Below are 16,795 nucleotides of genomic sequence, written 5' to 3' on the forward strand. Positions count from 1 at the left end.
TGTTCCTAATGTGATGTATGTTCCCAGAATGCATTTGGGTGTCAGACTAATTGAATTTTTTCTAATTTGATATGTTTCTGGAGTATTAATGCAGTTGTGTTGCTTTATACTGTTCTCCATAATGTTTTCTAATTGTTGTACAAGCTGTTTTTATGTCATTAGATTTTGTACATTCACTATATCATGTATAGAGATTTGGTAGATTTTTTTTTACTAATGCTGGAGGAAGGGCTGACTAAAATATTCATAATGCTGCAGAGGGCATTGCTTTTTATTTACCTATGTTTCCTTCCATGTTTGTTTATAAGCATAATTATGAAAAACATACTGAAAATATCTGCGCTAACCTTGAGGGAGCGATGGGGCATGGCCAGGCGAAGAATTGTTTTCAGGGAAGATCCAGATGATGCACTGTAATAAAAAAAAAAAAACTAAGTGAAAAAACTATTAGTTGTCTGACAATGGCCTGTCTAATTTATAAAATCAGTCTTTATCGTGAAAACTTGAGTGCAATAATGACACCCAGGTTGTACTGTTTTTCAATAAGCCACACATCGAAGGAAAGAACAATCTAACTTTGTAAACGTGTCATCATACATCATAATACCAGGATCGATAGCCATGAACAGGTCTGCACTTCTGCAGGTTTGGACCTTAAGTCTTGTTGCCTTGACAACAGTTAACCCCAATTTCCTATCACTCTTTTAGCTGTCCAATCTAATAAAGCCAAAAAGGAGAGAGAGACAGAAATTTTAAAACCACAGTGTTGATCCATATGAAATATGTACAGGGTCCACCTCAGTCTTTTTGCTGTCCACTCGCCTAAAAATGTAAGACCTTAGCCAACCTGTCATTAATCCGCCTGTGTTAGTTAAGCGTATTGCAGACAGCAGCATGCACTCATCCTTTCTCATCTTATTTAACCATCACACTGCTCAGGTGTGCCTCTGAGCACTGTTTTGTTTAGCCAATTTATACTTGTCAAAACTGACAAAGAAATAAATCAAGAACCAATGTTGGCCGTGACAAAGGTTTCACAGGCTATAAAAATGTATTCAGCATTGCCTTGGTTGGAAAACATTCAGAGACTGACTGCAGAAATGAGCTATAAACATTGCTGCAGTGACGTTGTAATAAGCCTTCAGTGTAGTTTGACACATCTATCATCTGTCACATCCATCCCCATAAAGGTCAGGGGAATTTTTCAGTGTCAGCAGCACACCCTTTAAAAAAAAAAAAAAAAAAAAAAAAAAAAAAGCCTAAGCAACTAATTGAACTTGTGGGTGTCTGCTATTCAGAATGATGGTCCTGAAAATCAGATCGGTATAGACCATTACCTCCAAATGTACAGACAGAAAAAAATTAAAAAAAAATAACAACCCAGGCTTTGCACAATGGCTCTGGAACTACTGGGTTGATCTAGAGGGCTGTGTCCATCTAGTGTTTGGATGTGGGAACTGTAAAAGCATAAATGTGGCAAAATGAACTACAATGAAATACAAAAGCATGCTGCAGAAACAATGTGCGGTTTCCGGAGCACAAGAAACAAGCAGCTGTGTGTAAATGTGCGAAGTCTCTAACACACACACCTTTTTTTAATGCGTCTATTTTCTATCATAGGCACTAATATTTGTATGTCATACACAGCGGAGAAAAAAAAAAAACACCTACAAAATAAACCAAAAAAAAGGTCTGAACCATCATTTTATTTGGTATAATTTAAAATCATCTCACTGTTAGTTCATTTATACAAATATGCTTTTGTTATATATAAAACAATTACAAACAGATTTCTACAAATCAAGTTCCCAGTGTAAAAGCGTAGTACCACGCACACGGCAGCATACAGCTCCGGGACACAGACATACAGAGCCCACAGGTGTATGTTTCACTTCAACAGCATTATCTGAGTGAAATCAGGACATGGCAAAAAAAACAACAAAAAAAGCTCACCACAGTTGACATTTTGACAAATTGTGCACTTACATTCAACCCTCCACACACCAGTCTGGGAAATTTTCACACACCTTTATGCAGATCTCAAACTGCATCATTACTGTTACTCAAAACCGCTTGCTTTTGTTGCCCTTCAATTATTCTGAACTTGACAAAGGCCACAATCTAAGTTGTCTTATCATACAGCCTACCTACGTAAGTAAATGAAAATAATAGTAAAAGGGCTGCTGGTATTGCTAGCAAATGTGAGCACACATGGGCAACCACTCATCACTTAAAAAAAAAAAAAAGAGAAATCTAAACCGTATAAAAATCTTCAGATGTGACAAGGCACATTACGCCAACGCAGATTTTGCTATTTGTATGTGCAAGTTGTGTTTGTGCTTTGCCCTCACTGCACCATGCATTGCAGGGATGTAAACCACAATCTGTAAAGAGCTGTAGGCCATGAGCCGTTTCACAAATGCAGAGACTTGCTGCACAAGTTGTCAGTTTAACACCTGTGTCCTACAAAGGGCGCTACAAGAGGAGTGTTTACTGGAGGGAACTAAGACAGAAAGCTTCTGAAAAATTACAAAATTTGAACCCAGAGTTGGTTGGACCTGTAGTTAAAAGGTCTTGTTGCACTTGTGACACTCTAATGGGCACCTTTGGGTTTGACAAAGGAGCCATGCTGTGGTCTTTGGTTTAGAAAGGCACCTGACCAAATAAAAGGCTCCTTCCATACTGTAGATAAACTGCTGTTGCATGGTTAACAAGGTAGCTCTGACACTGCTTCTTCCAAGATGAAACAATACTCACCTAACCAAGTAAATATAGGAAAAGAAATATATAGCCTAGCATAAGCCAGTTAAAAAATATTCCAGTAATATATGCTATAATGAATCAAATTGTGAAATAGTAATAGTCTGCTGGCCTTAAATAAAAGGCAATACCGTCACTGAAATGAAAAATGTTATGGATTTCCAAGTCATCAAGTCTGAGTATTAATTACAAAAGAAATCTTACTGATCAAATACACATAGGCTATTACAAAAAATATATTCAACTTTGGCCATTGCCATTCGTGTAGGTTAAAACATTTGAGGAAAAAAAAATCATTTACAGAGTAAATTCAATATAATTAGACAAAATAGTCTCTTTGACACCACCCTGTCAAAAAATAATTCTTAGGCATGTTTTTTTAAATGGCACTCGGTGTGAGCATCAGGAGTTAAGATGAAGACAGAGGAGAGCCATATTACAACCTGACTTTCTGATGTCAGCCCATGAAATCCAGTACCAGCATGGGCTCATTTGGCAGAGACCTCATGACACCTGCTCCTCTGAAGAGTGCAAATGGTTGGCTGCTTTTAATGGGTTTGGTTTATCTTCAAAGTCCTAGTACATCTTCAATGCATGGCAGTGAGAAAGCAGCGTGAGAGGCCGGAGGGGCAGCCTGCCAGACAGCTCTAATATGCCAGACTGAGCACAAGGGGAAACTGCAGCTCGAGAGTTTAACCTCTAATCTGTGCATATTGGTTAAGGGGTACTGGCACTTCGTCCGGGAGTCATCACTCCTTCTCTGGAATCAAACTGCTTGAAATTAAAATTTATTCACCCTCCACTTTTCTCTTTATAACATCTAAATAGGCAAGTCAAAGCATTTTGAATGTGAAGTTGCTTTAGACTCATGAGATGCAACCTAGGTGAGAGCATGAGGTAGTCATTATTTCTCCACCTGAATAAAGGCAGATCTCTTCTCCCCAGTCTAACAGGGTAGCTTGGTTGGTTGGTTTGGATGTTATTATGGCTTGTGACAACCATGATCAGCATTTTATAAGGCAAAGCAGAGAAGCTATAAATCTAGAACAGATGTAAAATTGGAAAAATTGTAAATATAAAAAGTTAAAATGTAAGAAAAATAGAGAAGAAACTGTCTGTTGCACCCATTTTGGCATAGTCACTTTGGTGATGATGGCAATGGAGAGAAATCCTCCAAGAGATGAACAAGGAAGAGAAGAGCAACAGAGAAGATGAAAACAAAGTCTGAACTACTGGAAGTGGTACAGCGGCACCCAGTCGACGAACTTCGTTCCTCAGGCTTCCTTTGCATCTATGGATCTCCATCATCTTTCTACGCAGTCCAAATATGGGAACCATTTATTACAACAGAACGCACTTCTTGGGGTTCTTTTTCGTGACTGGATACAACACTGCCCTCACAGCGTCAGCAAACACCTCCCTGACGCCATCCTGCTGCAGAGCAGAACACTCCATGTATTTAACTGCCCCAATCTGCTTGGCCAGGGCGTTGCCTTGCTGCTGGGTGGTGGGGGCCAGGCCCTGCTCCTTCAGCTTCTTCACCGTTTCTGCATCGCCCCTCAGGTCCTTCTTGGTACCCACCAGCAGGATGGGCACATTGGGGCAGTGGTGAGAAACTTCAGGGTGCCACTTGTGCCTAACGTTGGCATGAGAGGAGGGGCTGCCGATGGAAAAGCAGATGATAAAAACGTTGGTCTGGGGATATGACAGAGTACGCAGACGATCATACTCCTCTTGGCCAGCTGTGTCCCACAAATTGAGGCTGACAGTGCGGCCGTCCACACTCATCTGAGCACTGTAGTTGTCAAACACTGTGGGGATATATTCTTCAGGGAAGGCATTGGTGGTATAAGAGATGAGCAGACAGGTTTTACCCACTGCCCCGTCACCCACCACCACACATTTTATGGTCTGCATCCTGCCTACGACCACCTGGGCTGCAGCACCTGACAACAGAGAAAAGACACCTAAGTAACTTCCTAGTTACAGCTCTCCTAGCTTTGGGAGATCACCTAAGCGTTTCATTATCTGCGACAAACCCAGGGATTGCTCCACTTTAAGAGACAGTGGCAAAATTACCGGCTAGTGACTCAGTTTGTGCAGTAATGGAGTTGTTCACTCAGTTAGCAGACGAGCTAACCGCCGCCGACGTTAGCTAATCGACGTAAGTAACGGTGCTGATGTTAACGTTAGCGACAAACTCAGTAATCCATACATTAACACGGTCTGGAAAGTCTATCAAACTAGTCCCCCAAGTAAAGCACAAGTGCTAACTACAAATGAGAAGCCAATTTTCTACCATATCCTGCTTGGCACTATTACTTTTGATACTAGGCGTTCCCCCACTTAGTAGCATCAAGCTAAGGAACTAGCGCGTTAGGTGGCTAAAAGCCTAGCTAGTTAGCAAACAAGTTCAAACGTTTTTGTGAACCACTGATAAAAAAGGCTTCTTCGTGGCCCACTAACAATCAAAAGTTGATCAAAAATTTATACTGTATCCTAACGTATCTCTTAGAAGTAGCAATAAGCTTTAACCGTGAAATTTTAAGGACTTTGTGACTTACCGCCACTTGGCTTTCGATCTCTTTTTGCCTGGTATAGTCAATCACAGCCGCATCCGGGGAGCTGTCCATTACGTATAACCTGACGTACAGAAGCGATACAAACTGGGAGTTGTAGTTTTATTTTAGGTCTGCAGTTTGCCTGACACTAGATGGCGTCGGTATGCTCTTCTGCTTCGCTGCAATGTCTTCTTGACCACTCCTGTCACATTTTTGTCTTACGATCTGGATTTGAAATAGTTTTATGTGTGAAAATAAAATAAGATAAAACTAAAAATGTCCCTGTAAATGTTAGGAAGGAGTATTGTTTACTCATGCATTAACATGGAAAGAGCACTCTACTCTTGTTGCTGCTGGAAGTGGAAGTTATATTAGCCAGTTTATGGACTGTTGGGAAGCTGTAAATGCTTAATTTTTGAAAATAAAAATGCTTTCTTTATTCCTTTCAAATAATGTAAAGGGAAAGTTACAATATGTAGTATTAACAGAGTTAGAGCAGAAAAAGTAAATACAGTGCATATACGTGTGATTTTGTTTAATTGGAATGCTTGAGTAAATCACAAGTATCACCATTGCCTCATCATATGGATAAAATGCCATTCACAGATTCTATGCCCTAAATCAGTCATATTAAAGTGATTTATTCCCCTTTGACTGGCAGCATTTCCATTTTCTCTTTATTTGCTGCAAAGATATCAGCCATCTTTATTTTCCAAGAGTACGACCCCTCTAGCACAATAGTGACCACTTGCCAATGCATTTATCAATGCCTATATTGTCACTGAACCTTGCCTACTTCTAATCCAACACTTTAAATTCAGTCACTGTCACTGCAAATGAGGGAGGCGTGTCCTGGGTTTTACTAGACCAGTAGCATTTTTATGTAGCCTGAATGCATGCCCAGCCGACTATAGAAGCCATATCTTTTTTTTTTTTTTTTTTAACTTGTTACAATCCTGTCATTAAATGCAGTCACTGTTTCTTTTTAACCACATCCACTCATGCTCAGCCAATGTATCTTTTATTCGCCTTCTGACATGGCATTATCCTCATTGAGCCAGGGCTTTCAGATCAATCCTGAAAATAAAAAGGACTCTTTGGACTGCTCAGTCCTACACCCTTGAAGAACTATTGATGATGTCACCTCTACACACTGAGCCAGGTTAAGAGTGCAGCTCTGGCCGACAACCGGACACTCAACAACACAAAGACGCGCCAGTTAATTGCCTTTCCCAAGAGGTTCTGGCGTCACCGTGGCCTATTAAGAGAGCATTCCCACTGGGACCCTACACCCACAGTCACCCTCCATCCCAACCCCTGCACCCCACTATTTTTCCTGGAGATTCCCTGGGACCCCTGCAGCATTTCCATGACAACAGCCACCAACAAGATTGGGGGTGACTTTGTCAAGAGATGCAGCAAGTGGGACTTCAGATGAAAGAGGAGAAAGAAAAATTGGGGTGAAAGTTAGATAGAAGAAAACAAGACATATGTGCAGCAGCTGATAAAGAAGTAGGGACCTTCAAAGTCACAGCGCTTTCATGAGTACTAACCTGAAGAACAGATTTGAGAGTAAATCAGAAACAGACTGGAATTTTTTAATTGAACTGGTGAGGGTCTTTCAGCCAACAGGCAACAGCCCCTCTATTCAGATCACTGGCTTTATTCTGTTTTTCTTATTTACAAATCCACATAAACAGTCAATAACAACCAATGCTATTTAATAAAGTTATAGAATATTTAGATATAAAACAGAAATTACAACAATCATCTCCTCACAGCCTCTTCTTCAGTTTGTAAAGTGCATCAGAACAATGAGGCCACTCAGGAAAAACCGTTCACTAGTGTACCGGGTGAAGTTCACACTGACAGCCAAGTGTGAGAACACAATGATAACAGATGGGTCACAGTTTCAAAACAGTTTGGCAACCCCCCCCCCAAAAAAAAAATTATGTGACAGATTGAAACAGTTTCCCAAATCGCCATTCTTACAAAGCCACATGGTGTTTGCTTGGTTGGATTGGTTGGAAATATTTCTTACACTGCACTACATATGAAGATGGGTCTTTCTGTGGTGTGCTTTTGCCTGCAAAGGACACACGCCAGTTTAAAAAGAGGTAGAATTTTAAGAGTCTATTCTAATTTTTTAATGGTGGGTGAATCACATGAGATAAAGTATACCAGACTGAAGCTCTCACATATGAACTTCAGCATTCAGAAGTATAAATTTAATTTAGATAAATTACAATTGAAGGAGAGCTGATTCTGACCTGATGACTCACACCACTCATAAATGCCCACTGCAGGCATGAAAAGCATGTGGCTACTTATGCTACACCAGCATCATCTCCACAGTGGCTGAGCTGTAGCTCGAGCCATTTTGGAACCAGGTATTCGTGATGTGGGGATTTTAGAGCTCGCAGGAGAGGTGCTTGTGCTTGTGGTCTTAGCATTTTTATTTCGGGCTGCGGATATGACAGCTGTACGTATTGTCTTGGCTGTAGCGGAGGATGGGCTGTGGGCAGTGAAAGGCTGAGGAGAGACCTGAGTCTCGGTGTTTGGGGCGAGTCGTTTTGACACACGGAGAGGAGTTCCCCTAACAAAGGCTGGGCGGGTGCTAGCCGAAACCTTCTCTGGTACAGATCTGTCTGTGGTCCTGTGCGTCAGGGTGGGCTTTCCATGGGTGTGTTGCTCCCCAAGTGTCCTCTCCCGGGAGTTATTACTTTGTTTCACTTGTGCCTGAACAGTGGCTGGCCGGGAGATGAGAGAAGAGCGCACTGACAGACTGCGAGGCATAGACAAACGGCTAGTAGTGGGTGAGTTCATGGAAGCTGGGGCACCATTTGAAGGCTCAGTTTTGGAGCGGACCCTGGGAATGCCTGTGCTGTTGGAAGGTCCTGCACGTGACAAAAGTCCCCTTTTTGATCCTATTCCACTGCGTACAGGATTCTTGATGGTTTGAATCTCCTCCTTTGATGGAGGAGACCCTGGAGTTGTCCCCTCCTGAAGATCAACCTCCCTCTCTTTCCTCCACTTTGAACAGAGGCTTGGTGCAGGCCGTGGCAGCGGAGAGGTTGGGGGTGACAAGGCATCATAGGATCTGAGGCCTTTGACCAAAGTGTGGCACTCTAGCATTTCACCCACACGACTATATGACCTTACGATCTCCTTCTCAGGACTTGGCATGTCACAGTGTTCCTCTGGCTGAGATTGGCTGAACTCTGGTAGACTGGAGGCCATCCAGTTCTCTTCCACAGGTATAGACGCTACCTCTGTAGGTGTCTTCTCAGTGAGACCTGCATCAGGCAAAGGCATCACGGCATGCGTCTCTCTTATCTGAGGTTGTGACTGGGCTTTATCTGGAGCACAGACAGATGATTGTGATTGGCTGTCAGATCTCTGGTGAGTCAACAGCTCAGCCCTGGTGTCACTATGGGAAGGTAGTCCATTCGTCTGAACAGATGGAGGTGCGGACTCATTGGTCGAAGAGCTATTGGGTTTACTCTGAAGAGCGGGATCAGTGTCTGTTACTGACAGCCCAAACCTATGTCTACGAGTGGATGTTTGGGTTTTAACATGCAGGCCAGGCGTATCAGTATCAATAACAGCAGAGCTAGTACAAGAACTGGGTGAACATTCGCTGTTCATTGAAGCCATGTGCACATGTGAAATCTCAACTTCTTTTTCCAGTCCACTTTCCTTGGGTTGGCCTTGCAGCACGTAGGAAATGCTCTCAGGCCCCTGTGGCTTGACTCTGAAGCCACATCCATGCTGAGATTGACCAAATGAAGTAACATGCGTGTCCTGAAGTGTGTCCATGTTCTGCCTGGCTGTTTGGGTGAGTTGAGACCTGCTCACTCGACTCAAAACCGGTTCTTGGTCACTGGGGGAACAGGCGCTATCAGTCTCTGGAGAGCTACAAAGTACAGTGGTGTTCTCATAGTCAGAGGAGCTGTTTGAGTGATAACTAGCTGACGTTGGGCTACTACCCAGCACAGGGAAGCTCTTTAGCGTGGATGAGTTGTGGAGGTGATGTGAGTGTCTGCGTGACTCAGAGCTTCTCAGGCTACGACGGCTCCAAGTGTAACTCAAGTTCTTCTCTAGGAGTTTCTCCAGCTCATCTTGGTTCTCCTGACTGTGAGGCTCTCTGGCAAGGCTCGGGCCCAGGTCCAGCCCTGTACAAACAGCAAGAGAGCGCCGCTTCTCCCCCATCTCGCGCTGGCGCTCCAGACGTTTCTGCTCTTTCAGCTCCCACTCTGCATTCTCCTGTAGAATAAGGACAAGTAAATTTTGTTTAACGAAATGCATCTTTTTGATCAAAAATTCTCAATTTCCTAACCCCCTTACCTGGACAGCTTTTTTGAAGCGGTGACAAAACAAATCAAAGACCCTGCATGCCTCCTCAAGTTTGAAAGTGCTGTCGTCCTCACAGAAGAACTCCATCAAAGCCTGACTTGACATCCTCATTCCCTCCACCTCATCCTCTGCCTCCTTCAAACGCTCCTCAGCCACCTGGACGCAGATGAAAAGGCGAATTTTACCAATGCATTACCACTTGCACTTTTCTTTGTCCTGTATACCTTCACATAATTGTTGCCGTCTATAAAACTTGCCAAAATTTGTAGGATAGGATACTATGGTGTCTAAAAATAGTATCTGAAGATGTGGTATGTATAAAACAGTGTATTGTATACCTCCAGGAATTGTTGTGTTTGCTGCTGAATCTCTGCTTCAGTCTGGATGTTTGCCTTGAGAGCTGCCACTCTGCTCTTCAACTTGGATAAATCCTCCAGCACAGACTCCTCACACAACCTGCAGGGAATACGGAAATATATAATGCACCATCGTGTTAAGAACTGAGCAGAAATTGTGGTGCAATGTGTCTTAAGAAAGGCTTTGTAAACCAGAAACTAACATTCCAACCAAATGTATGCAAGAAATATATTTTTAAATCGATTTGGACTTGGATTGTGTCAGTTTATATGCACCAAGAAATAGTGCAGTAGCATACAAAATAATCTTGACACCAGAGAGGAGAAAAAAGATTGTCATCCTCTAGCGCCTTGCAGATAACTGAATGAACTTAAATCTCTCCAGCAGAGTGCACATATTGGCTTTGAGTGTTAATGTTGTCATGACCCACTTTAACACAGACAAAAAGCTGTTGCTAACAGCTGGGTGTCTCACTCTAATGCAAGAATGCAATAGATTTATGATTGTTTTGGTTGCAGTTTACTTTGACGTTATTAAAGAGGCCCAGCATTTTCCCTCTGTCTCAGTCACTGCAGTTCTGACGGGATGTGAGTTTTTAAGGAAGAGACTGACCTGGAGGCGGAGCCAACATGTCCTAGTTGGCTGGGAAATGACAGTAAACTCTGGTCCTTTTTCACAGCTTCCTGTGGCGACAAACACAACTGATTGTCCAGCTATTGTCTCAAATGAACCAACACGTCATTTGCTAATGTTGACTAAATCAGATGCTCTGTGGGGCAGTTTAGATGGAGAGTCTGGAGCAGCTACTGTTGTTTTGATAATTTGTGGTCAGAGCTCTTTGTTTCAGACATGATAAACTAATTTCCCCTAGAGCCTTTAATAGTTACACCTTTTATACATGGTACAAATGGTACAAAAAAAGTATGAGCATCATACTTTTTAAGTTGACAGGAGTTCCCTGCCATGTAATTGGCTTTTACCCCTTTAGTCATCAATAACTTTACATTTGAAAACATGCATCTATGTTAAAATTTTTATTTTACCCATCTTGTAATGTATTCTAATTAATTAACTTACCATTGCTACGAAATGCAACAGATTCATGCCTGGTTTGTTAGCCTTGGTGTCAGCCAGTTTAAGAAGCGATGAAATTCTGAAGCCAGCAGCGTTCCCTGCATATCCACCCTGAGAATGCACAGGCAAAGTCAGAATAACATACATACACACAACATGTGATAACTTAAAATAACCAATGATATAAAATCCATCTGCACAGTCAGAGTGACGCCCCTGAACACACACCCAAACCCCAACGGTATTGTACACAGATAAAAAAGAGACAGACTGTACTTGGAAGAAAAGAAAAGAAAAAAAAAGTAATGACATACACAAAAAAAACAAAACAAAAACAAAAACAAAAAAAAAACACGCACTCACAGCATTCATATAGTTCCCAGCTTTAAGCACCAAGCGAAGGATGGCGTGTAATTCAGGACAGCTCAGCAGTTCTACAAGGGTAAGACAAGTTCAATATTGTGCCTTAAGTTTAAGGCATAATGAATATGAACGTATTCAGAACTGACATTACAGTTTTAAAATGAGTGAGCAACTCTGCTTTGAAGGACACTCACCATTCAGAATGGTGAAATAAAATCTTTTACATAAAGAAATGTAACCTTTGCTAAGACCACTGGTTCATTCAGAATCCAAACCACATTATAGCATTTACATTCTGGGTCTAAATGTCAAACCACACTAAATGGAACCTTTTAAAAGCGCTAGAGCTTTATGGTGGTAGTGTACACAACTCCCTGCTGTTACTTTACCTCTGGCCGCCTCCCTCAGGCATCTGGGTGCCACACACAGAGAGGTCACAGCAGGGTCAAACTCTTGCTGCAGGATCATGGCATCCAGACGAAGCCGAAAACTAATGGAAGAGGAAAGAAGGGTGAGTGCATGAATGGACAAGGTTGACTGATGGAGGAGACAGAAAAACTCCCAATCCCAATCAATCAGCAGTTAAAAAAGCACATGTCATCACAAAGCAAATCTCATGACGAGGACAAGTAAAAATAAACAGCCAAAAAAAAGTTTTACAGAAAAAAAAAGAAAGTACCAGTGCTTTGAATATTTTTGATAATCTTATCCCTTCTGGCAGTAAAGCAGGGTGTACCTGGGGACTTCCACCAACAGCAGCATAAAAAGATCAGGCTCTCCAAGCCAGCTCCGCTCCCCACTGAACCTCCTCAGGCGGGACTCCTGAGATAGAACAGATGCTGAGTATAATCAGGATAGCTGCTTCAATTAAAAAAAAAACTGCAATAATAAAACCAACATGCTGTTAAAAGCCAGTTTCAAAATCTTTCAACAAGCTTCTGCAGCAAACAGGGCACATCATGCAACTAAGTGTAAGGGAAGTGGAGGGGGCGGGGGGGCGCCACTGTGATATTTGCATATCAAAAAAAGACACTATACCTCCTCATGGTCGGGCAGCAATTTACAGAGCTCTGTGAGCTTCTCTGCTCCATAACGGCCTCCAGCACCCTGTCTGATGTCTTCAATTATCTCTTTAGGAGGCCTGTGAAAAAAACAACAGAGGATGACATCATTGTCAACAAGCAATGGATTTTTCAGTCTGAAGGAAGACTTTACACCCTCCAAAAAAACTCCTCTTATGTTTTGCCTTGTTCATACAATATTCAGACGAATCCTATTCTTATCAGTCAAAGTGTTGGGAAGGTAGGGCTGGTTGAGGCCACGTTGATGGTGTCAAATAAAAGGCAGACATGCAAAGAAGACGCCTGAAAGGCCTTGGGATGTCAAGGTGAAAGAAACAGAAACTGAGCTGACAGACTGCTTGACCTCTGACTTACTTCCTCTGAGTAACACATCTGTCCTCTATTCCAGCAGTTTCCATTATCCTCTCCCCTCCACCCTCATCTTACAGCCCACACATGCTCATACTCCTTTATGTGCATGCAACTGTCATGTCTGTCTGTAGCTTTTACGTATTCTCCTAATTCTTATCAAGATCTAATCCTTTGACAACAGCAGTTCAGGATCTATCACTGAATACACTCAATGTTTCATAAGTTCAACAAAGGCGGTTAAACACTCTTTGTTATTTGTCCCAAATAGTCCTATTGAAAACAGAATGCTGAGTGAAATGGCCTATAAATAGACCATAATAAAAATATATTGAAATGGTGACAATCATGGCAATGTAAAACCATATTTGTTTGAAACTGGATCCACATTTGAACAGTAACTTTGTCTCAGTCCAGAACAGAAAGCAAACAAGCTCCCAATAATACAATATCTGTGTACAGAGGAACACATAATTGCTTTCCTGACAAGTCTCGACAAATTGAGTGCAGGAAAAAAAAAGCGCTCTTCAGTTGAAAAGTGCACACGTGGAGGCATGACAATATTGCAACTCTGCACTTTCTTTCATCTAGTTGTCTTATTTTTTTCCTACTGTATAACAATTATATAACAGGCGTCTTCATTGTAAGAGCTGCTACTTTGTTGGAGGCAGACATGCTAAAGCAAGGCTTTAGGAGGATATATGTTTATGACAAGCCACCAGCGGCGTCGCTCTCTGTGTGGGGGGGTAGAAAAGAGGGCACTTCTTAAATGGCATCAAGCAGGTGTCAGCTCTCGCTCCTGAGGCCATACCCAGCCACTTATCCACAATCAACCTTCCTGGTAGACTACTAGCCCTCATGCGCTTAGTACAGCTGCTTCCTTCCATCCACCTGTCTCTCACAAAATACACCAGACACCCCCTCTCATGATGAGACTTCACACCCATCCAGGTTTGATGTATGGCAACACACACCAGCACTGTTCCCTTGGGCACAGTCGTACACGCTTCTGTTTCCTACAATTAAAAGTACCTTCTCTTTCAGCTGTCACCTCCAGTAAATGCAGATAAAACGGGTGAAGGTTGAAACTCCTCAACAACAACAGACTAATGTCCACAGATATCTACTTCCCAATATTATGAAACAGAGAAAAAGCTGGAATCATATTTTGGAACTTTTTGAATCTTGACTTTTTTGACATGGTTGATTAAAAATGTCTCATCAATTGTCAAAAAGCAACTCTCAAATTTTCCCTTGAGCCACTAATTGATTAATTGACTTATCAGCTATCATAAGAAATAAAGAGGCTTACATCTTGAACTGGCGCAGAAATATTCCAATGTTCATACTTCGTTTGGAGTCCAAAAGTGAGATCTGTGAAATGGTAAACAATAGTGGTAAGAAAGGTGCAAAAAGAATCTCAGTGTTTTCTGACATTACAGAAAGATACTATTGCCATCTCCATGAGCCCACCTCTTTTGAGCTGCCCTGGGGGGATCTGCTGCGCAGCAGAGCAGACCGCCGCCTAAGGGTGCTGGTTCTGTCCTGAGGCTTACTGTCCTTCTGACCAAACAGCTCATCCAGAGAATGGAGGTCGATGGGGAACTCATCCTCACCAGGGGCCGCCCCACTCCACACACTATTCCTTCCTTCCACCTTCTCTTTGGGGATTCGCTCCCAGTTCAGCTTCCTCAGGCGGCTTCGACGGGCGCTGTCAGCCCGGCAAAAAGGTGAAGAGGAGGAAGTAGAAGATGCAGGTGGTGGTGGGGGTGGAGGAGGAGGAGGCGGCGGAGGAGGCGGTGGAGGTACTTGGGGAGGTGGTGTGGGGGCGACCAGCACTGGACATGAATCCATGGCTGTCACTTCCACAGCTTCGGGGGCAGCGGTGGGCTGGGCAGGATGTGTTCCATGAAAGGCACGCGCTTCCTTAATGGCCACTGTCAGGTTGATGAGCATAGAGGCAGCCTGGATGCATTGGGAGGGGAGGGGGGTTAGGGGGGTCAGTCAGTCAATCTTTCCTCCACGTTCCAGGCAGCTACAGTTCAAAGGTCCATCAGTAATTCCAGTCTGGGGAAGAAAGACAAGAAAGTGACAATCTGATCTCAGAAGGAGAGACGGGAAATCACTGCTCTGACTGTTAGTGACTCAGTTTGAGCTGAGGCCTGTGACCTCACGTGACTCACACCTGGCACGACACCCCCTTTCATTAACACAGGTCAGCGCGATGACTATTCTAGCAAATAGCTGGTTTTAAAATGTAACCCCTGCTTCAACTTTCAGGGGAAGTTCAAGGTGTTGTAGGAAAGTACCCCCCCCCCCCCCCCCCACACACACACACACACACACACAGTTTGAACAGCTTGTCCTATCCTGTTCAGTTTCACCTCAGTGCATGCAAACACACTTCCACCATGTGTCCTCTTCCTTCTAATTAGAATATATGGAGACCTCAAAGCTGCCAAGTAATGGTTCTGTCTCAGAAACCATGATTTTATGACACTCCTTCCACCTTACGGGAGATAAACATCTGAAAACCAGTTGCACACACTTGCACCAGCAAGTTTTAAGTGGGATTAGTAATGCAATTATGCAATAATTACTCAGAATTTTCAGGTGTCTGGTTCAGGGGAAAGTCTTTAATCATGACATGGCCTCACATTTAACTGGAAACACATCCATCGTCCTCCGTGCTCGTCACATGAACCACAGCTTCACAGATCTGTTCCGCTGGGAGCCGCAGGAGCGCGCTGCCGGCGGTCAGCACAGCCTCCATCACACCATCCGATCTTTCATGCACAAAACTTACTTGGCCAATTTTGGAAGGGCAAGAGAGGAAGTAATCAAACACATATCCAACAGGGCTCGCAATTAGCAACGCCAACTGTGACGTTTTCAGGAGATTTTAAGACGAACTAACCCGGTTTTTATGTGTTCATCTCTTCTTTGCGGTAAAATGAATCCCCACTTCAACATAGAAACCACCAGAACTGACTCTAAGGAAGGACAGCTTAATGAAGTGACTGAATTTACCTGCTGCTGATCACTGCTCTTCTCCTGAGAGGCTGCACAAATACAAAACAAGCAGGGAAAAAACCGAGGGGAAAGTTGGTGGATTTCTGGCTTGATGTCTCTTGTTTCCTTGCTCTCCTGCTCTCCTGAGCCGCTCCGGGCGCTGCAGTCCGCCTGTCTTTCTCAACTTGCAGGGAAACTTCTCCGGCTCAGCGGGAACGCGCAGGCGCGCTCTCGCACACTGATACGCTTTCATTGTGTCCTCCCAGTTTTCCCATGGGTGAGTTTGGGGATTTCAGGTACGAGTCTTCTTGAGCTTAATTCAGCCTTAGTTCAGATTTTATTCCCTTAATCCTCAAGGATAAATAACAGCAAAGTTAATATCCCTTCCAGTGTTTTTACAATAATATTTGTGAAGTCCAGATAAGACTGCAGGAAATCTTGCTGCCAGGAGTTGTAATCACAATGTGATAAGTCTCCGTTTCAGGATAATCATAATAGTGGGCAGGACTCTGATCTGTAAATGGTGCAGACGGCCTTGATCAGGCTAAGAAGAGGATGCTATTGTGAACGGAGAGAGGGAGCAGATGGTTATCATACAATGGAAATGATGTCCACATCTCCTCCCTCAACCAAGAATGGGGCACAGGTGAAAGCCAAGAGGCTAGAAGTCCCTCTGGGGTGCTGAAATGGCCCAGGTGCTGGGATGTAGACCCATAACACAGACCTTTCATCCGAGGTGCTGGAACGCCTCTGGCCCATGCCACTGGTGCTCCTGAGTCCAGCTCAGGTAGCTGCTTTCACAGGCTCCGTTGACAGGCAGTCGTCATCGCTTCTGGAGCTGCAGTAATTAGGGGGTTACAACCCAAAAGATCGAACTATTGT

General features: G+C 43.2%; 2 protein-coding genes across 3 annotated transcripts; both read right to left on the reverse strand.

The window, feature by feature from the left end:
* Positions 1-1,691: 1,691 nt before the first annotated feature.
* rhogd (ras homolog gene family, member Gd) lies at positions 1,692-5,392 on the reverse strand. The gene is made up of 2 exons (XM_029512216.1): positions 5,325-5,392; positions 1,692-4,706 (listed from the first exon to the last, which is right to left on the reverse strand). The coding sequence occupies exon 2, from the start codon at positions 4,675-4,677 to the stop codon at positions 4,102-4,104; it is 576 nt and encodes a 191-aa protein (XP_029368076.1). The 5' UTR covers positions 4,678-4,706; positions 5,325-5,392; the 3' UTR covers positions 1,692-4,101.
* Positions 5,393-6,923: 1,531 nt separating this feature from the next.
* fhdc2 (FH2 domain containing 2) lies at positions 6,924-16,097 on the reverse strand. Of its 2 annotated transcripts, XM_029512444.1 has the most exons (12): positions 15,932-16,097; positions 14,375-14,968; positions 14,214-14,275; positions 12,510-12,612; positions 12,208-12,293; positions 11,861-11,961; positions 11,472-11,542; positions 11,112-11,219; positions 10,647-10,717; positions 10,016-10,133; positions 9,669-9,833; positions 7,665-9,587 (listed from the first exon to the last, which is right to left on the reverse strand). In XM_029512444.1, the coding sequence occupies exons 2-12, from the start codon at positions 14,855-14,857 to the stop codon at positions 7,665-7,667; spliced, it is 3,291 nt and encodes a 1,096-aa protein (XP_029368304.1). In that variant the 5' UTR covers positions 14,858-14,968; positions 15,932-16,097. The 2 variants fall into 2 exon arrangements, with proteins under 2 accessions (XP_029368305.1, XP_029368304.1); XM_029512445.1 differs by lacking the exon at positions 15,932-16,097 and having other exon boundaries at positions 6,924-9,587; positions 14,375-14,857.
* Between the last annotated feature and the right edge of the window lie 698 nt (positions 16,098-16,795).

The sequence above is a fragment of the Echeneis naucrates genome, chromosome 10 (assembly GCF_900963305.1).
Source record: "Echeneis naucrates chromosome 10, fEcheNa1.1, whole genome shotgun sequence".
Lineage (NCBI taxonomy): Eukaryota > Metazoa > Chordata > Actinopteri > Carangiformes > Echeneidae > Echeneis > Echeneis naucrates.

Coding starts and splice junctions, on each gene's coding strand:
- rhogd (XM_029512216.1), bottom strand. CDS start 4,677: ATGCAGACCATAAAATGTGTGGTGGTGGGTGACGGGGCAGTGGGTAAA.
- fhdc2 (XM_029512445.1), bottom strand. CDS start 14,857: ATGCTCATCAACCTGACAGTGGCCATTAAGGAAGCGCGTGCCTTTCAT. Junction 11,962..12,207: donor CTGTTGGTGGAAGTCCCCAG/GTACACCCTGCT, acceptor CTCTTCCATTAG/TTTTCGGCTTCGTCTGGATG. Junction 10,718..11,111: donor TGTTGCATTTCGTAGCAATG/GTAAGTTAATTA, acceptor TTGTCGCCACAG/GAAGCTGTGAAAAAGGACCA.